This window comes from Aquarana catesbeiana, linkage group LG01 (assembly GCF_042186555.1).
Source record: "Aquarana catesbeiana isolate 2022-GZ linkage group LG01, ASM4218655v1, whole genome shotgun sequence".
Lineage (NCBI taxonomy): Eukaryota > Metazoa > Chordata > Amphibia > Anura > Ranidae > Aquarana > Aquarana catesbeiana.
Window position 1 is genome coordinate 585,106,137 of NC_133324.1, and position 25,115 is coordinate 585,131,251.

At 38.8% G+C, this 25,115-nt stretch overlaps 1 protein-coding gene across 1 annotated transcript in view; it reads right to left on the minus strand.

The window, feature by feature from the left end:
• Nucleotides 1–1,026: 1,026 nt before the first annotated feature.
• FGF5 (fibroblast growth factor 5) overlaps nt 1,027–25,115 on the minus strand; it is a 119,497-nt gene continuing 95,408 nt past the window's right edge. Inside the window, exon 3 of the mRNA XM_073597953.1 lies at nt 1,027–1,798. Within this exon, the coding sequence (XP_073454054.1) occupies nt 1,448–1,798 (351 nt within the window). The 3' untranslated portion in view covers nt 1,027–1,447. The remainder of the gene's footprint in view (nt 1,799–25,115) is intronic.

The window sequence follows — 25,115 nt, forward strand, 5'->3', positions numbered from 1 at the left end:
GATGGGGAATCTATTGTTGCTGGGGGGTCTTATGTTGCTGGAAGGGATATACTGTTGAAAGAGAGGTCTATTTTTACTGGCTGCTGACTCAGGGGGTGACTCAGACGGGGGGAGTTCCTGCACCTATTCGAGAAAAAAAGCCCTGTGTATATATATATATATATATATATATATATATATATATATATATATATATATATATATATATATATACAGGGCTTTTTTATATATATATATATATATATATATATATATATATATATATATATGTGTGTGTGTGTGTGTGTGTGTATTTAGCAGAAATTAGTCAAATGAATGCATGTGGGTGGTAACTTTCACCTTTTTCTTACATAGGGTGAATGTTACAGAAAAAACCTTTCCCTATGTAATTTTAACTGGACAAATCTTGGGTATATTTCCTCTAATGTTGTCTGAGACTTAGGTCCCTTTCACATTGTGACACCGTTTTGGTCTGCCTGTCAGTTTTTTAGGCAGACACGATCAAACCACCCATTGCTCTCTATGGAGTGGCGGATGTCAGCGAACATGTGTCCATTGACACCTGCCAATATCCCATCTCATCCTCTCCACTAAAAATCCATCTGGCGGTTTGGATGACAGTCAGATGGAAAGGGACAGGCAGTCCCTTTCCATATGACAGCCCATAGAGGACAGTGGGATGTGTCCATGTCCGCTCTGCATCATCAGATTGGACACAGACCTGTCATCTGCCTGCTCAGCGGGGATTAGCGGACATATCCCCTGCTGAGTGGGCAGATCGAATGGCGGACTCCACCAGTGTGATAGGGGCCTTAGCGTAAATGCTGACTAAAGAATATTGGACAAATATTGTGCGAATTTCTCATTTAATAGTTCCCTATATATATATATATATATATATATATATATATATATATATATATATATATATATATATATATGTTGTGGTGAAATGTGTATTTATAAATATCATTTGTTTACCAAACATTTGTTATGTTAGCAATAATGAATTAAAAGTTTCCAATGTAAATTTATCAAATATTTATTTTGTATTTCAAATGTGCTACATAAAAGTAATTATGTACCTGGAGTGTTAGTCATCACTTTTGGTTAATAAATTTATATGAGGTTTAACATAGTCATAGGCAGTTATTCAAACTCCTCTTGCAATCATATGATAAATATTTTAGTACATCAAGTTATCACCTATGGACTGTCTTCCCACAGTTTTTGGAAGTTTAACTGAACCACTGTATTGCACTCAATGAGAAATCTCAAACTCACTATCAAATAATCCACTTCCCTAACCAGAATTTAGAGGTGGGCAATCTCATTGGTTATAGTATAGAAGGATGAAGTGCAGAGTGCACACCCACTGCTGTGCTATACTTGTCAAACTGCCAGCACAGTAAGAATATTTCTACCACGACTGGGCGCAAGTCACAAATTATCCAAAGCGAAACTTTAGTCTGTATCTAACAGGGCTACTGCTTTTCTTCGGCGGTGGCTTCACGGTTTTGGGTTTGGCAGGTATAGGCAAAGTCTTTTTCTTTTTGGGTACTGTTACAGTAAAGGATAGTTCAGGAGGATCTATGTGCTTGATCCTAGGGAGAAAGTGTGTTGATATATGCTGAGGTTTCACTCTTGGGCTAGAACCCTTTTTGGCTTTGCCTCTTTTATTAAGAGCCACGTACCACCTTCTCCCTGTTTTTTCAGTTCTGTAAGTAGCTGAGGCATAGGTGTTATAGCTGTTTTCCTGATACCTTTCCATAAATTTGCATTCATCTGTAAACTTAGGCTGAAAAACAAAAGAGAGATAAAATATTAGTCAAATTAACAAATCAGGAAAGGCAGGTATGTAAACCAAAGCTGCCCTAGTTAACGATTTAAGGAAGAAATATAGTAAAGGAACAGATGTTTATTTTGCTGTGATTCTCTTATGGCTTTGCTCATAGTCTTTTCCAGCAGTACTTTCTACAGTTCATTTTTCATACACAGATGTGTATGAAATACTGTAGGACACTTTATATATGTCACTCTACCTGCTCTTCCTTTGAGCCAAGGATTGCTGTTTCCCTTGGGTGATATTTCAGAAGTGTTCTGATGTTGCTGTTAATGAAGTGCCAATCTGTCCCAAAAATGCATTTCAAAGTTAAATTATATTGCTTTTAAGTCAATTGTATTGAAATTATTGTTATTGTATTATATATAAAGACTTAAAGCAAGACTAAAAAGAGTTATGTATTTCATTCAACCTCCCTGCTTAACAACTGCTGACAAGATATTAGCTAAAGAGGGAGAGAGCATTGTTTTCAGTGGGTTGGCCAACTCAGTGGAGTTGATTTACTTAAAAGTTGAGACTGTAAGTAAGCCTGTGGTTGCTTTTTGGGGGGGCTTTTTTCCTCTCTTTTATTGGTTGAACTAGATGGATCTAATGATCTGCAGGTAACAAAGTCTTGTTTTTACTCATTTCTCTTGCACATGTTTGGTTGATAATGCGCATAGCATCACAATGTTCGCTAATATTAGGTAAGCATTCATTTTGGAAAGTGATCAGTCTCTACTACTCATTCTTTGATGTGAACATTCACTCCCCAGAATAAACATTCACTGACAAAAGTGAACATTTATCTTCTAAAGTGAACATTCATATTGCTAAGTAAACAGTCTCTATTTCTTTAGGGAATCATCTCCCCATGTTGTGGGAAGGAGCAGTGAAAAGTTACATTATATACATAGGAATTACTGATCAATAATATTCACAGCTATGGAGAGGGTAGTTTTTATTCACCGTAGCCTGTGTTTACTTTTAATACCTTGTCTTTAACAGGGGAATTGAAACCATATAGGAAAAATTAGGCTTCTAAAGTGAGCATAAAGTAAAAAATGTTCCTTTATTAAATCGACTCTCACATGTAAAAATACTTACATACTGTACAAAAAAATAGACATTTTTCTTAAGCCATTTTTACACAATTTGTAATTTACACATTACCTTCATTTTATTTTTTTAACACTCCTTGAATGATCACATTTAGCAACTATTTAATCTTTACTAGAATATGAGCTAGCAATATGTTTAAATCAGTAATCCTTAAACTTTCACCCACACCACCAGGGATCAAACACTATTTGCACCTCTTCATACCACAATGTCTCAATATACATTTTTTTTTTTTTTTTACTGTAGTATAGATTTCTTTTTACATGAAGTCTTTGAAGGTGAATATCTTCCCTGCTTTTACGGCAAGAAGTGCATTACTTTTTATACCCTTTTAGTATAAATCTCAACTTTACTTGAGTACATTAGTATGATAACCATTTATGAATTAAGCTCTATCTACATTGTGCCCACCCTCAAAAGATAATATAAAACTAAAGGCAGGGCTGAATGAACTATATACATTGACAATTACTATGCAGTGCTAATTCAACAGGCATTCACACCAGCCTTAAACAGTTTTTATTGGAAATAGTGTGCCTTATGCATCCTCTGAAGTGTAAAATGATACATTGCCTAATTTGTGATCATTAAAAGACAAAATATAGCATGCTTTCCAGACTCATCTGTATCATGTTTCCTCTTTGTACATTCTGTGGCTTGAGGCCAGAAGACATCTGCCTTACAGATTTTTAACAATGATAATGTTTGCAAGTGATGACCTTCAGTCTTTTCATTATAGCCCTTTGTTAAATAATGAAATAATTTAATACCTGCAATTTGCTTGAAAGATTTGAACATTTATTTATCAGTAATTACAATGAAGCCACTCTACACACGTTAGATGGCTTCATTTTATTAAAGTTATTTTTTTCTTGCATGTGAAACACATTAAGGATTAATACTGATTGGACGAAAATCCATTTTTCATTGAAGATTTCATTTTGCCCAGCTTTTTATATTTTAGGAATATCAAGGGTTTTTACTTATGTTCCATACAATATAAGAAAAATTCACAAGACGCTCAACAAGCCAAATCCCATTATTTCAATGGCCCCTGTTCACATCTGAGTGTTCTGTCGCCTGAAGCAAAATGCCTGAAGCTCAAAAAAGTACATGAGCTTCTTTTTGGCAGATTACAGGCTTTTTTGGCCACTTAGACCTTAATAGAAACACCTGACTTGAGCATTGTACAAGCATTATACAAGCGTTTTCTACTCAAATAGCAGCTCTTCACCCCTAATTTCCTCTCCCTCTCCTCCTCCTAATGCTTTCTATTGGCTAAACAAAAATGCCCGAAGCTGTAAAACGCTTGTAATACACTTATAGAATGCTTTAAAAAAGCTTGAAAAAGCTGCAAAAAAGCTTAAAGTGGTTGTTAAGCCACTATCTCATCTTTATATCATCCCCTGTGTCAGATAAAAATCTGCATCCTAATGCCTGTGCTTTATAAAAACAAAAACAAAAAACAGTCTCTACCTGTTTTAACAGCATCTCCCAGTGATAAGAGGACTCCAGGCTCTCAGCTCTCCCCATGTGATATTTCCAGTGGGCGGGGCCGAGAATCCCCTGCTGACATCAGCCGGGGAGGCAGGGAAGAGAGGAGCTGAGAGCCTGGATTCATGTGATCGCTGGAAGACACTCTTAAAACAGGTACAAATCATTTTTTTTTTTATAAAGCAGAGGCACTAGGACACAGATTTTTATCTGACAGAGGGGATGATATACAGATTAGTTTGTTTTAAAGCAGTGGGGATAGGAGCAGATCAGCCATAGTGAGAGATGACAGGCAGGGAGGGGAGGGGGTGGAGGACAGAGGGAGATAGGAGAGCTGCAGATAGCAGCGTATGATGGAGGCATGTACGCTGACAACGGTGTCAGGGCTCAGCAGCCCTGATATATATGGTGGTCAGCATAAGGGGGGGTAGAAACTGACAGGATCAGCCAGGTATTTCAGGTGATACAGAGGGCCAAAATACACAGCACAAGCACTGTGCTGTATAACATGCTTTAAAGGAATAGGATCTTTGTTATATTTTTTTGGGTTAACAAGCTTTAAAGAAAATGCCTGAAAAACATGAGTGAATTGATATGCTCAGGTGTGAATGGAGCCTAAAGGCATTCTCAATGTTAAACTCAAAATAGGACCCCATTGTAGAACCCCTGAGTAGAAATACAAAGAAGTTCTGCTCTACAACCTTCTCCATATAAGTGGGATCTCCTTCGCAAATGTGCTTTGCTCTCGTGAACTTTTAGCAAAACCTAGATTTATTTTGGTAACAATTTATAGTCCTATTTGATACCTAGTGATCACCAGCCTTCCCTCTGCTGCCTTTCTCTTCTCTGGTCTTGCGATAAAACACAGATCCTCCTTCTTCCCCTTCATTTATTGTGAAGGAATGGGCAAGCTCTTGCATGTAAGTAGTAGTAGTACTGTTAATAATTGTGAATGGGCATCACAGCAATTACAAGGCACAGAGCCACTCTAATTGGCTCTGTGCATTTAGCTCATGATCTCCTCTGATCTCCTCTGGCTAATAATAGCGAGACCTCAGGTATTTGCCGAGCACACACATCAACAGTAAGCAAAAGGATGTTTTAAAACATTCACTTGCATAACTGCTCACCCTAGTGGCCACTTTAGTACAATGGCTGGTAGGAGGGGGGTTAATGTAGACCTCCACAACTCCATGGTTGTTAGAATGAGCACTTTAAAAAAGCCATGACATATTGTTATGATAGTAAAAGAGAAACAGGTAAAAATGTATATATTTCAAAAGCTGTAAATACTTTCTCATAAAAAAAATGCACATTGTATTTCATTGTAATATACCCCCAATTAATACAAATCAAAGATGGTAGAACTTAGATGTAAAATGTGCTAGTGATGTGAACAGCTAAAAAAAAATGCACCTGTTCAGTACCATATTTCCACTGGCACCCTCAGTGACATTAATGGATTATAGGATTATCAGTATAGACATTATTTTATTCTCCATAAACTTCCTTTTGAGTAAATAAACTTTTAGCAGGAAGAAAACATAAAACAGTCAGGGAATGCCATGGAACTTGTTTGGATTAGTCATGATGACCTCAGATTGGGGGCTTTGTAACATGATCTTAGACAAGCTGACGGACTCATTGCATGGAAGAAATATTTTAGAAGATGCAGATTTCCATGATCAAAAGAATTAACCTATTTGTTATCCAAAAGGGCTTAAGCTCTGCATGACTATACTAGCCCTCACAGAAAAACACAAATGACATCAGAGTTTTACTAATTTTCCATGTTTAATAGTTGCTTTGCTTTACATGTGTGTACAGGAGCCATTACAACACAAAACATCTGTTATACATAAAAAATGACAATATGCAATCTGTAAAATATTTTATGCTTTGGAAGTGCTAAGTAAAAAACATTGTAAAAGACAATTCAATTATAAGGTTTGTTTATTCTTGTAGTGTAAGTCAGAAAAATTACATAATAATAAAAATATAAAACTGGTAAAACTCTAGTTACTATATCACGGCTACATGCTGCGTCACTCTGTAGCAATGATCTGCTAAAATGAAAATCACAGTGATGCAGATTTTCTAGGTGGTAATGAAATAAGTACACTGGAATTTTCACAATGTCATCATTAGCTTTTATCTATAACAATAAAGAGATACTATAACATGCTTTATGAGATGTTGTCCATCAATAGCATTATCACAGCAGTCTTTGTTTTGTTTTTTTTTTCTGTTAATTTTCTACTTCCAGTAATATCGCTAGCTGTCCAGCATGAGGTGTCACTTGATCATTTCAATGTATATGTAATGTTGCATGCCGCAATATTTTGACTATGTACCATATTTCTGGTTTTAATCCTTTGTACCAATAAATTACATTTTTATATTTCCATTGTACTTTATTAGTGCCGGTAAAGTCCAACCCCTTGAGAGTACTTCCCATTTAGCTGTCCAGCAAGAGTGGTAGTTAGAGGGTCAAAAAAACAAACATATTACACTGGTGGAAAAGAGGAAGCTGTAGGGGAGGAATTACAATGGGCAGCTTTTATTCTTATGGCTGGTGATGAGCTAAATCTACCTGGGTTCGGTTTCAGCAGAGTTGGGCAAACATAAATAAAGTTTGGTTGCTGAATCCGAACCCCATTGAAGTCAATAGGAGCTGAATGATAAAAATCAGTTTTGACCATTTTCTAAGCTAATAGGCAAGTGATTGTCAAACGAATGGCATAGGGCCTGTTTTGCTTTGTCTTTTTGTTTACTTTGTAGTAAAGCAAGGAAGCAGAACACCCTGTAGTATATTAATGTGCTTTTACTAAACAAGAATGTTGTACATACAAACTACTTACAACTGTCTGAAAACAATGCAATACCTTAGTAAGAGGGCTGTTAATAACATAAAACAGGGCTTGGGTGCTGCCCTGATGAACATGTACCAAAGCAAAAATAAAATGTTTTTTAAATTCTCCTTGGCATGAAGCAGTGATATTAGTAAAAATAAAACAAAAATGCAAAACTCTATTAAACCTTTCATGCATGAATTATAAAAGTCACAGTCAGGATTTTTTTCTTCAGTGTTTTTATTACTCTTTGGGCATAATAAGAAAAAAGTAACATAATTGTTTTTGAACATTCATTATCCGAGATGTCCACTGGACTGCATGCGTTTAAGGTTTTAATTGAAGAATTTAGATGGTATCCTTTAGGCCTTTCTATCACGCTCTGCACATGAGCTCTACAGAATATACAGACATTAACTATTAGGCCCTATCCACATTGGAAGTTTTTAACGTTGTTTCTAGGGGGGCCCGCCATTTTTTTTCTTCTAAACGTTCCTACATGTTAGCCTATGTCTCCATGCACAAATACAAGCGTTTAGAGGGGTTTAGAGGCAGGGACTCAGACACAGAAAAAAGCCCACTGCCAGAACATCCAGGAGCAGGCGTGTTTTGGCACATAATGCACGTTAACACTTTAAAATAAATTCATTTTAATTGTCAGAATAAATTATTATTCTGACCAATTAAATGAATATCCAAACACATGATGTGCCTAAACATGTTACATGTGTTTACAAGCGTCAGGTGTTTTTTATGCCAAAATGCTGTTGCCAACAGAAAAGGCATCTACGAGAGCTAGCAAAGCATTGAGTGTGCAGGAGGCCTTAGTCACAGAATGGAACGTATCTGCACAAAATTATATTTTTGTCACGAAAAATGCGAATCACATTCTAATAGCATAAATAAATGGATTTATGGACAATAAAGGTTACTGCAGCTGTATTATTTTCAATAAAAACAAAGTCCCAGTAATAGTATGAATTATAGCTGAAATATAATCAGTGATGCATGATGTCCGATGTAGTGGACAGATGATGATTAATTGTAATTATGGCCCAAGATAGAATCGACACTAATACAATTTAATTACAATATGTTTCTTTAGGTGTTATTTGATGTTATCATTTTTTTTTTTACCTCCAAGGGTCTCCTCCTATAGACGTATTGGCAAAATATTCCTAAGCTTCTCAGCCTTTCTGGATTTCTGTGGGCCTTCTTGTTTTTGAGAATTTTTTTTTTTGCACTTACAATAGCTTGTCAGTGGGTGGCAGAATATAGGGTGACACACTAGCATCCACTGAAATGAGTGATATGTAACTATACAATCAGAAACCATGCATATACAAGAAAACAGCTTTTGAATAGCTGTCCACTGTAGTGGCCACTATGCACGAAAGGATTAAATAACGTGTACGGGGGCTGCCATGACCTGGCCTGTAAAATGGTGCATCTGGGAGATGTATAAAACTTAGTACAGCAAGACTGACATTTATAAAGAAAGAAGTGAGTTTAAATTGCTGGCAAAATGACAGCTCCCAGCTAATTTGTCCTGATTGTAAACAGAATGGAAGGTCATTCTTCTAATCTTAGGTGAGTCTAGTGTTGATCTTAATCTTAATCTTCAGATGAACGTCCAAACAGTGAATGTTTAGTTCCAAGTTACATTTGGACTGAACATTGAGCTCATCTCTACTTATGGCTTAAATCTTTTTTCTAAAAGAAGAAGAAAAAAAAACGGTGGCTGTAACTGCATAAAAATCGTCTACCTATAACTACCATATCCAATGTCCACTGGGTGACAATGCTGCTGTGTAATTTCACTACTGATTTAACAATATTGTCATTGTTTTACAGGAAGTGGGATAATAATGGGCCTACTGGCAAGATCAACTGGAAGGTAATACAACTTTGTTACAGGGGGGACTCCTGTTGTGTTCATGCTAGTGACAGATTGCATCATATATTTATATTTTTTAAACTTTTCCCATAGTTCCACTTTAAATTCAATATCTGATTTACTCTACGTAAATGCAGTGCATCATTTGGTTAGAGATAGTTTCATTTTATACTACAATTTGAAATAAAACTGTAAAGACAATCTTTAGATTGAGCGATCATGAATATACACTATAGTATAGTATGTAAGAATATAAATAATTTCTTCCCTACATTTTAGCTATCCGCAGACAAATATTTAGGGATCATTATGAAGAAATCTGGCAAATTATTTTAGGTTTATTGGTTTAAAAAATATGTTTGCTTAGTAAAAATAGTATGTTTTGATATAATTATTTGTATTTTTAATGTTTAATTAGTTAACCAAACATAGTTTAACCTTGCTACCAAAAAAATACTCTTTTGGTAATTTACCTCTTTCTGTAGGAGATGCTCTATACTATGCATTGTTTTGTCTTCTTGGCCATCATGCTTATTTATTAAACTGTATTTACAGATTAGAAGCATGGCTGCATGAAAATTTATACTATGAGCTTTTATAAAGCACGTAGGTATTTAGAAATAATTACACCATTAAATAATTTGCTGCCAAACCATAAAGAAAGAACAGATGTCATTTTTGCTTTATCTTATTGTTTAGATCCAAGATCATTAAACATTTGGGTCAAGTTTCTCCATTATTTGTGTTTCTTCTTATAAGCTGAGGAATTGCACTTTGTAACCTTGGACTGTAACCAGTCTAATTGGAATCCACTTACAGCACTCTTCCTTTCCGTGATAATTAACCAGAAGGTGGATGGTTTAATTTAATTTTACTTAGTGCCCTTGACATAAATCATTCTGCAGAAGGCATAATTAAGACTTTAAAATGTGCTCATGGTAGATCACTAGCAATTGATGAAGGTATCATTTTGTTGTGTAATGGGCTTTTTACTTGTTCTGAATGAAATGAAAATAGTTCTGCTGCAGGGATATTTCAGCAGTGGAAATGACTATTAGCACTTTATATGAATACAGAAAAATGCAGAAAGTTTGGGTTAACTTAGATCCCTTCTTCAGGCTTTCTACATACATAAATCCTGAGAAAGGGATCTAGGTTATCCTGAAAGCTTGCATCTTTATTAACTAAGTGGTACTAAAGTCATTCTATGCATTAAAATAAAAAAACTTCTGTGTGCAGCTCCCCCGTCAGCCCCCCTAATACTTACCTGAGCCCCCTCTCTATCCAGCGATGTTGCACAAGAGTCTTGGCTGTCTATCCCTACTCATTGGCTGAGACAGCAGCAAGGTGCTATTGGCTCCCGCTGCTGTCAATCAAAGTTAATGAGGAGAGAAAGAGGGCAGGACTGAGCCATGGCTCCATGTCTGAATGGACACAGGGAGCTGTGACTCGCTCCCATAGCAAGCTGCTTGCTGTGGGGGCACTCGGCAGGAGGGAGGGGCCAAGACCACCGGCGAGGTACCTGAGAAGAGGAGGATCTGGGCTGCTCTGTGCAAAAATGCTGCACAGAGCAGGTAAGAATAACATGTTTGTTATTTTTTATACGAAAAAAAAACAAGACTTTAGTATCACTTTAAAGTGGTTCTAAAGGCAGAAGGTTTTTTTTTTCTCTTAATGCATTCTATGCATTGAGAGACTTGGCTGTCTGGGACTCTCCTTCCTAATTGGCTGAGACACAGCAGTGGCTCCATTGGCTCCCACTGCTGTCAATCAGTCAGTGAGCCAATGTGATTTTTTTTTCATCTAGTAACAAGCATTCAGGTTCATAAATCTGTCAAAAAAAAAAAAAAAAAAAAAAATGAGTGTGAAAACTCTACAGTACAACATTGGTAGGATTAATCTTTGAGCCCCTGTAAAAGTATTTGTAAAATCAAAGTAGTTCTATAGTCACAACGTCACATTTTATATCATCAGCATTTTCATAAGTAATGCAAACAATAGTTATTTTGACAATCCAGTATGAGCTCACTTGAAAAACCTCCTTTCATGTTGTGGGTTCTACCTGTCTGCTGGCTGCCTCTTTTCACAACTTCCTGGATCCCCTGCATGCTTTGCCACTTCTCCTTTGCTGTTTACTTTCAATCTCTAAGGACTACATATTCAATGCTACCTTACTGCTTGCAAACAGTGACTCCTGCACTGATACCACCTCCTGAACTCCTCCTCTTTGCGCCTCTGTAGTTCGAAAGGTAGGCTCTGTGAAATGTGTGACACAGCAGTGCCTACTCACAGGGCATAGTGACTATAATTCACAGAATTCTAGGAAGTAAATGTGGGGGTTCTTCACAAAATACATTCACAAACATTAAGATAATTCAGATTAATAGGAGTAGGCTAGAAATAATTGAAATTGAATGTGGAAATAAATATATGATTTTATATGTTGACTGTCAATACATGTGAACAACAATAAAAATGGTACAATCAGCACAAACAAAACAAAAGACTTAAAGATATAAGAAATATTATTGCTAGCTGGACACTAGAGGATAGTCACATCACCTCAAAGCAAACCACTAAAACATGTGCAGCACAATAGATGATAACATCCAGTCCGTAATTATAAACTGATAAAAAAAGTCCTGGTAATTCCAGATGGAACAGATGGAACCACAAAGCCCAGAGTGCAGCATAAATATCCACGGGGGTATAAAATCCAGTACCAAACTACAGGTGACAATACCCTCCATCGAGTAAACTGATCGCTCACCTCAACGGATGGACCCCTGAAGTAACACAATGTCAAAAACGCCTGTCCCACCTTGGGGTAAATGTGGATACCAGCAAGGGTCTTGGTACTCACATGCACATGTGGATGCGAAATACACTAATGCCCTGTACACACGGTTGGATTTTCCGACGGCAAATGTGTGATAGGACCTTGTTGTCGGAAATTCCTACCGTGTCTGGGCTCCATCACACATTTTCCATAGGAATTTCAGACACACAAAGTTTGAGAGCTTGCTATAATATTTTCCGACAACAAAATCCATTGTCGGAAATTCCGATCGTGTGTACACAAATCCGACGCACAAAGTGCCATGCATGCTCAGAATAAATTAAGAGATGAAAGCTATTGGCTACTGCCCCGTTTATAGTCCCAACGTACGTGTTTTATGTCGTTCAGAACGATCAGATTTAATGACAACTTTGTGTGACCGTGTGTATGCAAGGCAAGTTTGAGCCAACATCCGTCGGAAAAAATTCATGGATTTTGTTGTCGGAATGTCCGATCAATGTCTGACCGTGTGTACGGGGCATAAGTGCTCTCTGCTAACTACAATCCAGGCTTTATTAAAAAAATATAAATTGCACACTCACATAACATCCAATGATAAAAGGCTCAGAATATTGACAGACAGTAACTCGTAACTCGTCCACATAAAAGGATGGCAGCAGGTGATGTCATCCAAATGTAGCTCCTCCCTCCATACGCATTATGTCCAGAGGGATTCGTCAGCAGGGTGGAGCTACCGAGTCACCCGATGAATAATATAGAGTACTAGCTACCATGGAGACCACAGGACACTAGAACCAGCGGCTGTAACAAGAGCCCTCACAAGCCACAGGGAGCGTCAACCACAAGCCCAAAAAAACCCACACTGTGTCCAGAGTTGTCACTGCAGGGAGATCTGTGTCCTCCAACATCTGTCCAGTCCTGGCCATCAGCCTGACACCTCCTCTACTCAGATCTGAGTAGCAAGTACCAAGACCCTCTCTGGTATCCAAATTTACCTCAAGATGGGACAGGCGATTTTGATCCTCTGTTAGTTCAGGGGTCCATCCGTTGAGGTGAGGGTACTGTCACGTGTTGTTTGGTATCGGATTTCATACCCACATGGATATTTATGCTGCATTCTGGGCTTTGTGGTTCCATCTGGAATTACCAGGACTTACTTTTTTTTAATCAGTTTATCATTTTGAACTGGATGTTATCATCTATTTTATGTTTTTATAATACACTTATACAACCAAGAATGCTATCTATCACACCCTTTCCTGGAATGTTTGTTAAATGCCAAATAACAGCAGGCTTTGCAGTTCCAGATCTTGTTTAGTAAGATCAAACAGATGTATTGAGAGAAAAGGATACTCCAGAACATTAAAACAGCAACTAAGCAGATGCACCATGATCAGGATGTTAAATCTGGATATTGATGAATATTTTACTTCCAAACTCTATATACTTTGGAATATTCATAAGTATAATTTTAATTGGAAAGGGCTTAACTACCACAATACTAGCATGTTACCCAACCTACCACAAAGCAAACAAACAGGTGTCCAAAATAAAGCATTCAAAATGTGTGTAATAAATAATACAACATAATAAGAAAAAAAGAGTGCTATCTCTTTCAAAATCAAACCATTAATGTAAACATCATCACATGAACTCAATGCAAATAATCATAAATCATGTGCAATAAAGTGTAAAATTGATTATGAATTATAAGTGTAAAGTACAACAAAATATTCATGAATGTGCTGTGCATCAATTAATTCACAAATATAAAGTGTCCATCAAAGTGCTGTGCTCCAATGAATTCCAAAGCCTTGCAAGGTGCCAACTCATTATTCCCCACAGCACCAGGTGCCCACACCACTCTAAATCATAGGAGGTCAGTAGTGCTTGTATAATATAAATCCAGGGTATCTCAGCTTGCCAGGTCAGTATCATTTACAGGACCTGCAGAAAGAAATTGGCTCGGTCTCATGCTCACCACCAATCTCCGACCTCCCAAGAACAGTTCCCGGGAGGATGGAGAGTGGTGATGAGTATGATCATTTACACTCAGTGCAAAGTTTTTCTTTTAGTAATCAATAATTCAACACTGGCATTTGATGTGATCAGCAATAATGGAAACACTGGCACTGGCTGTGATCAGCAAACTGGATATGCTGGTACTGGCTGTAATCAGCAAATTGGTAACAATGGTGCTGGCTCTGATCAGGAAACTAGAAACACTACAGCTGGCTGTGATCAGCAAAATGGAAATACTGGCAATAGCTGTGACCAGCAAACCGGAAATGCTGGCACTGGCTGTGATCAGCAAAGTGGAAATACTGGCAATAGCTGTGACCAGCAAACCGGAAATGCTGGCACTGGCTGTGATCAGCAAACTGGTAATATTGGTGCTGGCTCTGATCAGAAAACTAGAAACACAGATTCTAGCTGTGATTAGCAAAATAAAAACACTGATACTAGCTGTGATAATCAAAATGGAAATACTGGCACCAGCTGTGATCAGCAAACTGGAAATACCTGTGCCTCTTTTGCAGAGGCTAGCTGAAGATGGTCTTCAATGTGGCGAACAATGGTGCTTCAGTTAATGGCAGTTAATGGCACATTAACTAAAAGTTAATATAGATCTAACTGCTCATATCAAACATTCCAGTAACACTAGACATCACTCTGAAGCACAGCGCTAAAACTTTAGTCATATAATCCTGAGGCAGAGGAAGCCATCACATCCATAACAGGTGAACAGCACTTGTATATTTCATTAAGTTTTGTATCATTTGAAGAGAGCTAAGTGCAAAATGAAGTACCTATACCTACCAGTCAGAAACCCTTCTATGGTCTCATTCCAGTAATGCACTTGCTGATTGGTAGCTGTTGGTTATTGCATGTTGCACTTAGTGACTTGACCCTTGCGCTCTTTATTGACGTTTTATTAACTTTTATGGCAGTTTATGAGCTCTGTAAATGCAAAGGTACTTGCATAGAAAATATTTGTTCATATTTGGTTCTATCCTAATAAATGCTCATGAAAACTAAACTGTAGATCTTCTAAAGAAAGTAAAGTTACCTACCTGTGCTTTATAATATTAATATGTAAATGCCCCTATGGCTTTAAGTATCCAATTCTGTGCTTTTGTTTTCGCAAAACTTAGTGCGCCTCTAATCTGTTACATTTAATAATGGTATTTGCAGTCTTTGTTTATATAGCAATTTTGCCCTAAACAGTACAATAAACAGGGGAGTCTTTAATATGGATTGGACCCTGGGCAAACATTTTCTTGGGCCTCCCCCCCACCCCCAAAGCAATTTTTCTCTTCACCCCAACATCTCAAAAAACAAACACACACATAGAATTATCTAAAAAAAAAAAAAACAGCCATTGCCACGTCATAGTGCCCCTTTACATTGTAGCCATTTCCACGTCATTGTGCCCCTTTGCATTGCAGCCATTTCCACGTCATAGTGCCCTATAACATTGCAGTCACGACCACGTCATTGTGCCCCTTTACACATCACAGTACCCCTTATCACATCACAGCGCCCCTTTAATATTGCAGCCATTTACACATTACAGCGCCCCTTTACATCGCAGCCATTTCCATGTCGCAGTGCCCCTTTACACATCACAGAACCCCTTATCACATCACAGCACCTCTTTATTTGTAAATTACTTTTCTACCACTTTAGGCCTGGTTCACATGTATGTGGGTTGGCGGCCCACATTTGCATAGGCACAGTAGCACATTCATTTGAATGGGATGCCATGTCTGCATTTCCCACAGAAAAAAGGCGCATGCAGCATTTAAAAAATGCAGTGGCCTTGAAATCGCATCCTGCTTTTGCACCATGTGACTTACATGCAGTTCCTGCACACACAAATGCACTGTGTTTTTAAAAGCATGGCCCACGCATCTAAAAACATAGCAAGTTTGCCAGTGCAGAAACTGTAATGTAAATTGCACGGTGCAAAAGCAGAATGGATTTCAAGGCCACTGCATTAAAATGCTGCATGCACCTTTTTTCTGCGGGAAATGTAGGCATGGCATCCCATTCAAATGAATGGGCTGTTGTGCCTGTGCTAACTCGCATACATGTAAACCAAGCTTAAAATAAGCCCATCGAGCAGTGAAATACTGTACAGAACTGTGTGGTCTGGTGGCCTGGCCCATGCTGCATGCTCTGTAATAAATACAGCCACAGCCTGGACAGGGTTTTGAAACTCTACATATGAGGTCCTGAGGAGTCAGGGGAGGGGAAAGACCTACCTGGTCCTTGCCAGCTCAGCTCCGATCACCATCCATGGGTGGACTCACACCAATGCTGTAGTCTAGCACTCTGATATCAGCTCTACTACGCAGTCCTACCCGAGGCCTCCAGTTAACAGTCAGCATGCAAAGTGAGGGGCTGTGTCAGAGCATCAGTGGAGTTCAAGGCCTCCCCCGCTTGCTCCTTGCTCTGGACGGTAAATTTGCAGCACCGATGGGGGGCTCCGATTTGTGGGCAGCGTGGGCTTAAAGGGCAGCTCTGCTTTGGGCCCCAAAACAATGACAGGGCCCTGGGCCTGCCCCTTTTGCCCTGTGGTAAAGACAACCCTGACAATAAAACCCGTATGATAACTCAATAGTACAATACATGTTCTAAAACTGTGTACAATACATGTACTAAGAGCCAGAAAACACTTCTGCCCCGTATACACGGTCGGAATTTCCGACAGAAAAAGTCTGATGGGAGCTTTTCATCGTATATTCCGACCGTGTGTTTGCCCCATTGGACTTTTTACGTCCAAAATTCAGACGGACTTAGATAGAGAACATGTTCTATATTTTTCCGATGGAAAAAATTCCTATCAGGAAAACCGCTCGTCTGTAGGCCGTTCCGACCTACCAAAAATGACACATGCTCTGAAGCAAGTATGAGATTTCGTACGTGTTGTCCCATCGTACGTGTTGTACGTCACCGCGTTCTTGACGGTCGGAATTTGGTGTGACCGTGTGTATGCAAGACAGCTTGAACGGAATTCTGTCAGAATTCCGTAGGAAAAACCTTCAGAGTTTATTCTGACGGCAAAACCGGTCTTGTGTACAGGGCATAAGAGCTTTACAATAACAGTAGAAATCCCATTTCAAACTCTAAGGAAGGAAAATGATACATTTGGTTCTTCCTCTTATGAAGGCTTTGGTGTATCTATGAAGTATCTTGTTAAAGACCTTCTCCTGTCAAGCATACTTCCATTCTGTCTGTTAGTTGCCATGATACAATCAAGAGATTAGCCTGTGGAAAAGGCTGAACTGTCCTTCAAGACCTCAAAGCAGTAATGTAAAGCTTATCAAACACTGAGGAGCCTTGATAAGGTGGTGCAGCTTTCATATATATTTGCAAATGTGTGCAACTAAACCCAGAGTTTTTAATGTGCATTGTGAATCGGGGTCAATTTTTTTTTTTCAGGCTAGATGGTAAGTGTGATTGGAAATCTTTTGCTTGTTTGTGATGTGTAATGCCCTTCCATGTGCACCTTGATGCAAGCTAGTTATAAAAAATGGCTGCCATTTATGTTTAGCCTGGTCACACAATTTACATTATAAATGTAAAATATCATTACAATTTAGATACCATTTGACTGTTTAGGCAGGTACTTACACCACAAAGTTGCTGGTAAATACATGTAAAAATCAGTATTTTTTTTTGCTAGACAATCACTTAGAACTCCCAAACAGAGGCCATGGAGAATAGAATTGTGGGTGTTCTTACTTTTTACACCACATAGTATTTGTGCAGCGGTTTTTCAAAAGCGGTATAAAAAAATACGCATTAATGAATTTTATTGCACAAAAACATAATATAATACCAAATTGCTTGGTAAAATATAAAAGATGATGGTATGCTGGGTAAATAGATACCTAACATGCCACACTTTAAAATTGCTTACGCCCGTGGAATGGCGGCACACTTTGGTACTTAAAAATCTCCATAGGCAATGTTTTAAAAGCCTTTACAAGTTACCAAATTAGAGTTACACATGAGATCTGGTGCTAGAATTACTGCTCTTGCTATACAGTAGTGTTCACGTTGATACCTCAAATATGTGGTGTGAACATCGTTTGCATGCATGACCTACGTATATGTTCACTTTTAAACGCAAGCACGGAGGGCAAGGGTGCTTTAATTTTTTTTTCATTTTTATTATTTATTTTATTTTTAAAAGTTTACTTTCTACATTGTCTCTATATATTTTTAGATCACTTTTATTGCTATCACAAGGAATGATAAAATCCCTTGTGATAGCATGGGCAGTAACAGGTTCTCTTTACTGAAACATCTGGGGTCTTTTATACCCCAGATCTCGCCTCTGCCCCTAAAAGCATCTGATCAAATCAAAATTGGTTGATTAGATGTTTTCACAAGCCAGTAGTGGCTTGTCTACATCTGAGTGAAACTGGAAGTGACAAAACCCTTGTCATTTACGGTTTCTTAGACCACAGAGATGATTGGGAAACTTGTGGTCCTCAGTCATCTCTATGATAAGCAGGCAGAACCACCAGCTTTGGTCCCGGGCTCCCCAGTGGAAAGCCCGCAAAGGCAGCGGAAGGTGGCAGGAAGGATCTCTTCCGCCACAAGTAAAAGTAATTAAGCTGCTAAATAGCCACTAGGATCACTTTTACATCAAAAACATGAAACAAAAGATACCAGGGTCATGATAGGAGCTACGGCTATGTCCTACGGGCGGGAAGTGGTTAAAATCTATGAGTAGTGTTGTGGGTTTTTTTCTGAGCTCAGAGGACCTATTTTTTTTTTCTTACTTGGCCTTGTAAAGCCTATACACCTGAAAAAAAACTCCATATTCTAAACTATTTCAGCTAAAATATACAAAGTAAGCATAATTTAATACCATGGGGTGTGGTTATACCATTACTGGAAGCAATTTATCCCAGAATAGTCTAGTACCTTGAAAATATACTATGTTATACAGTTCTTCTCTTTTGTTGCAAACAACTGGTGAACGCTAAAGGCATTCCCTTTACTGTTACATTAGTATGACTTAAATTGTACATCTGGCATACATTCCAGAATCATTATTTGCTAATTTTATCAGTATATCATTTATGACACAAGAATATGACATATGACAATTTGCTTTTTTGGGTTTGACATTCTTTTAATTATAATAATTGACACTTAAGAGAGAAAAACTGTTACATTTGTGTATAGCACATATGCAGTTTTCTAACTTGATATTCTGAATGTGACGTCTCAGAAAATGATAAGTGTGCAGAGATATATATGAAGGTCTGCATTTGCCCTTTTATTTAGATTTTCTTTCTTTGTCTGTACTTTTCAGCTTTTGTGTGCTAGGGTTGACAGGTCACTTGAACTTTGATAGCTCTTGCTTTGTCAAATGTCTAAGCTTACACATCAAGGCCAATTTACGAAGGAGTTGAGAACCTTTATACAAGGAGTTGTGTAAATATTGACTTTAAAGGAGAAGTGTAGGATAGATAAAAAAACAAACACACATACTCACCTCTATGCTGCAGCATATGCTGCAGCTTTCCCACGTTGGTTCTAAGCCCGAGAACTGAGCAATCACATGGCTGCAGATCAATCAGTTCTCAGTCTGCTCAGTCTGTCAGTCACTGCTCTCTGCTCTGCTCCTCCAGCACTCACTGGAGCGCTTGGCTGGAGAGGGGGTGGGCTAAGCTGGCTCCAGCTCTCACCCTCATGCTGAGAGGTGGAGCTAGCTGTCAACCAAGCAGATGGGTGGATCCTGACAATAGTGTCAGGTTCCTTCCAAAGGCTAAAGCGGCTTTGCCATGTCAGCTGAAAGTGGGCTATAGCCCTCTGTCAGCCAACTCTTAGTCACAGGTATGGAAAAGTAAATACACTCCTGTGACACACAAGAGAAATATGGCTCTACAAAATAAAACAAAAGTAATTCAGCACTAATTAACTGATAAATAAGTCCGTGAATTAGTGAACAGATGATATCCAAAAATGTATCAACGAAATCCAAAAAACAAATATCCAAAAAATAAAGTTCATAAATCGTGCAGAATAAACTGAAGATGTCTATGATCAAATATCACCAACGTGATCATCCACCCAGTGTAAGATGGACTCTTACCAGAGTTGCAGGGCTCTATTATGGAGTCAAATGCGCTCAATATGGAGTATTTTCAAAACATAGGTATATATTTAGGTATATATTTATACATAGGTATATTTTTATACATAGGTGCACAAAATGAACAAAACCATTAAAGAACAAAACCATTAAGAACAAAGAACAAAACCATTAAATATTAAAACATGATTTTCACACAAAAACAAAAACATAATAATGAATATTTACTGCAAATCAGTGTGACTTCTGCTGTTGCCCTTCAGAGACCAGTCCAGAAATGCGCAGATTTACCATGACAAGTGCCACTCTCATGTCATTTTCGCAACAAAGTCTGTTCCTTTTCTTCGTTTTTATGTCCAGCATCCTCGAAAAGGATTGCTCCCATAGATATGTTGTAACAAACGGTATGACAATCTCAAGAGCTTTCTCAGCAATAACAGGGTACGTTACCATTTGTTGACACCAAAACGTTGAGAGCGTTGTTGTTCTGAAGAGTTGCTGTTGCACCTGGCTCTGCTGAATTTCAATTATTTCATTGAGGTATTCATCATTGACATCTGTTGTCTCAACACTAAACGTGAACGGCTGTCTCACCCATGCTGGATATGACTCTCTTGTAGGGAAGTATCCATCGAGAGACTTTGCAAGCGAATCTAAGTGCGTGGCAATTGCTTGCTTCAGTTCCGCGGGTACAGAAATGTCTCCGATTCCAGATACATCTTCGACCTTACTTACACAGTTGTCTAGCAGGGGAAAGTTTGCAAAGTTATCGTTCTCTATTCCTTGTTTCCATAACGGTAGCTTTTTTGGAAAAGCCTTCAGGTTTTCTTCCGCTTCGATGATGTTGACTCCACCGCCCTGCATCTGTTGATTGAGATGATTGAGAGCTGCGAAGATATCAGCCATGTACGCTAAAATGAGAATGAACTCAGAATTTTTGAAGCAATCTGCATGACAATGTTGGTGCTCTTGCAAAAACAGGGCTAATTCCACATGCACGGCAAAAACACGATTCAGCACCTGTCCCCGGGATAACCACCGAACGTTAGAATGGTACAGAAGTACCTCGAATTCAGATCCCATTTCTTTACACAGCTCCCTGAAGATGCGATGCCTCAGAGCACTATTTCGCACATAGTTCACGCATTCCACTACAATTTTTAATACTTCTGCCACTTTTGGGGGCAAGGTTTTTGTTGCCAACGCATGCCTGTGCAGAATACAATGCGTAACAATGATGTGTGGTGCATCGGCTTTCACTAGCGCACCAAAACCAGACTTTCTTCCCAGCATGGCTGGAGCTCCGTCCGAACAAACTGCAGAAACCATATCCCACGAAAGATTGTTGTCTTTGAAGAAGTCATCCACAAGTTTCTTCACATCGGCTGCCTTAGTTGTTGTAAGAGGCTTACAAAATAAAAATTCTTCCTTTATCACGTCGTCTTTCACATAGCGCACGAATACTGCAAGCTGGCTTAGATTGGAAACGTCTGTGGTCTCGTCGAGTTGAGGGCTGAATTTTGCCGGGCTTGAAATCAGATCTGCAACTACTTGAGCCAAGATGTCTTTGCTTATGTCCTCTATTCTGTCGCTGATGGTGTCATTTGAAAGAGGAATTTGGGATAACTTAACTTAAGCCACTTTTCCCAGCATGATATTCACCATCTTCAACACAGCTGGTTTTATGAGTGTTTCAGCAATGGTGTGTGGTTTGCCCTGCTTTGCGATCAGGTAAGCAACTTCGTACGATGCTGTGAGGATCGGTTTGTTGATGGGTACAAAGCCGAGAACAGGCAAAGTAGCCTTCATCAAATCTAGCTCTCTTCACCTTGAATTCAGCGAGCGTTGTGTTCTCATATTTTCCATGCAGCTTAAGGAAGTGTTCTCTTAGTTTTGCCGGTGCTAGACTAGAATTGCTCAACTTGGCATTGCAAATCATGCAGTTAGGACGCTGACTCCCATCACATTCCGTTATACATGTGAATCTATATTGTACATATTCGTCCGACCACTTTCTTTTTTTGCTCAACATAGTTAGTATGAAGCGATTAAAATATTAAGAAAGAAATCACACGACGTACCATCACGACAGTTACAATTCGACTACTGGGCGCACAAAATTCCCTGCAGCACAGATAGGCCAAGCGATGTGGCGTTATCACCTGCAGCCAATGATGGACAAGCGGGGCGTGTCATCACGAATCATATGAGTCGGGTGTGTGTCTTGACCTCTGCCGAACCCGCGAGACTGACTCACCGAACCCCTGGTGTTCGATCGAACCCAGGTTAAGAACCACTGAACTAGTCATTATATAGTGATGTTAATTGCTGTTGTGTGGACTATCCATCTCAAGTTATGGCCTGAAGCATAAATATATGCCAAGTTCACTTACATTGAGCCACCTCTTATATAGAAAACATTTTGAGACTGTCACACACAAAACCCAACAACTCTACGATCTTAGCTATACTCAAAATTACCTTCCTAGCACTGATCATACAAATTTCAAATACTGTTAGGTAACACATGGAACTCATTTTTTGCAATGTGGGCATATGTATAGCAAATGCAGAAATGTTTCTGTATAAGTAGTTCTTCAAATGCAAATAGCAAGTGTAGGACCAGTTTGAAAACAGGCACCAAGTTTTTTTTCTTCCTAAAAACTGTATTTTGCTTACATCTAAAGGGGCCTTATGTACTATTACATAAAGTGGATTACAGCTGGATGGAGTTGTTGGATAGGGAATGTTTCTCAGTGCATTTTTTAGTTTAGAGTTTGTTAACTAATATAACCTGTTTGAAACTCACTTTGGGGTTTCTAATGTTTTACTTCACATTTTAAATTATCACTGTTATGGCTACTAGTTATATTTGGTGCTGAGTCAGGCAGCAGTCTGTAATCAAATACAGCTGAATGTGCTGGACACATTAATTTAGAGCTTTACATTACTGAATTTTGATCCTAAAGCTTTTCTATCATCTATGCATAGCACTATATTAGGGTCCTTTCATATGGGCGGTCCGCCCGATGGACTCCGCTCTGCTCAGTAGGGGATCGATCCAGATCCCCGCTGAGCAGGCGGATAACAGGTCTGTCTCCGCTCACTGTGCTGAGACAGACCTGTCAGAGCCCCGCTCTCCTCTATAGGGAGATTGGATGAAAACAGACCATCTGTCCATTTTCATCCGATCCACCAGACGGATGGAAAATAGGGTTTCCATCTGTCTGGACTTCACGGACAGGATCGGATCGGATAGCGGCGGGTGTCAGCGGACATGTCACCGCTGATATCTGCCGCTCCTATCAGGTCTGCCTGAAAAACTAAGAGTTGGACTTGATCGGAAAGCCCATGTGAAAGGGGCCTTACACATGTTGCTGAGAAGACAGAACTTATCTAAATGTAACTTTTTTTGACTGTTGCAGCAAAATTTTTTTTTTCCCTGTATTTACCTTTTTCAATGGATATGAGATGATAAGCAATTAATTCAATAGAAAGGAGCATGATCTGTAATAACTATGACTAATGCCTGGTACACACTAATAGTTTTTTTTTGTTCAACTTGAAAAAAACTGATGGCTCAAATCGGAGCCACTGTACTATCAGTCCAATGTTAGTACAGTGATCTCCCCTGTTGTGCTATTGTGTTCTGACAGGAGGATGGGTCCCTGCTAGAACATTGGTAGGTAAATAACTGTAGGGGATGAGCTCATGGAGAAATACAGTTGTTAGGTGAAGGTGGGATTGACTTCTCTGAGGAGGAGGGTTTTCAGGGATTGACTAAAAGTGGACAGAGCAGAAGATAGCCAGACAGATTGTCATCCATAGGATGGGAGAGGCTCGGGAAAAGTCCTGGAGGCAAGCATGGGAGGAGATGACCAGGGAGCTAGAGAATAGGAGGTCTTGGGAGGTTTTGGACCAAGCACTTTTTTTGTGAGTACATTTGATGTTTTATTTTATAATAGTTTTAATAAAGATATATTTTGTTATGAGCCTCTCCTGTCTGCTTATCGTGACGGGTTCACTCTGGAGCAATTAAAGAGCTAAACATCTTGTAAAGGTAAACAAAAATCCTGTAAGTGAGGTTTCCACTGGGGTGCATCTTGGAAGATGTGAAAGTATCAGAACTTTATTATGGAATTATTGGTACTTTATCACACTGAAATTGGAAATGTATTCACTTGCAACAAATGCGGGATGTTTTAATGGACACTGGTATGGTGGATAGACATCCAGTCACTTTGGCTTAATGAGTTACAATGCTGTGAAAAAGTGTTTGCCCCCTTTCTGATTTTTTTTTTTTTTGCATATTTGTCACACCTAAATGACTCAGATCATCAAACAAAAGTTAATATTACACAAAGATAACCTGAGTAAATACAAAATGCAGTTTTTAAATAATGGTTGCATTTATTAAGGCAAAAAAGCCTTAATAAATGAAGTGCACTTGAGCTTGAGCTCATGAACTGATGGCCGGACATTCTCCTTTAGGACCATCACTCTACCACCACCATGTCTGACTGTTGGTATGATGTTCTTGTTATGAAATGCTGTATTCGTTTTATGCCAGATGTAATGGGACGCACACCTTCCAAAAAGTAACATTTTTGTCTCATCAGTCCACAGAATATTTACCTAAAAGTCTTAGGGATAATCAAGATGTTTTTTGGTAAATATGAGATGAGCCTTTGTGTTCTTATTGGTCAGCAGTGGCTTTGGCCTTGGAACTCTCCCATAAATGCCATTTTGCCCAGTCTCTTTCTTATTGTTGAATCGTGAATACTGCTCTTACCTGAGGCAAGTGAGGCCTGCAGTTCTTTAGATATTGTTCTGGGTTCTTTTATAACCTCCTGGATGAGTCGTCGTTGTGCTCTTGGAGTCATTTTGGTTGGCCGGCCACTCCTGGTAAGGTTAACCACTGTTCCAAGTTTTGTGGATAATGGCTCTCACCGTGGTTCGCTGGCATCCCAAAGCTTTGGAAATGGCTTTGTAATCCTTTCCAGACT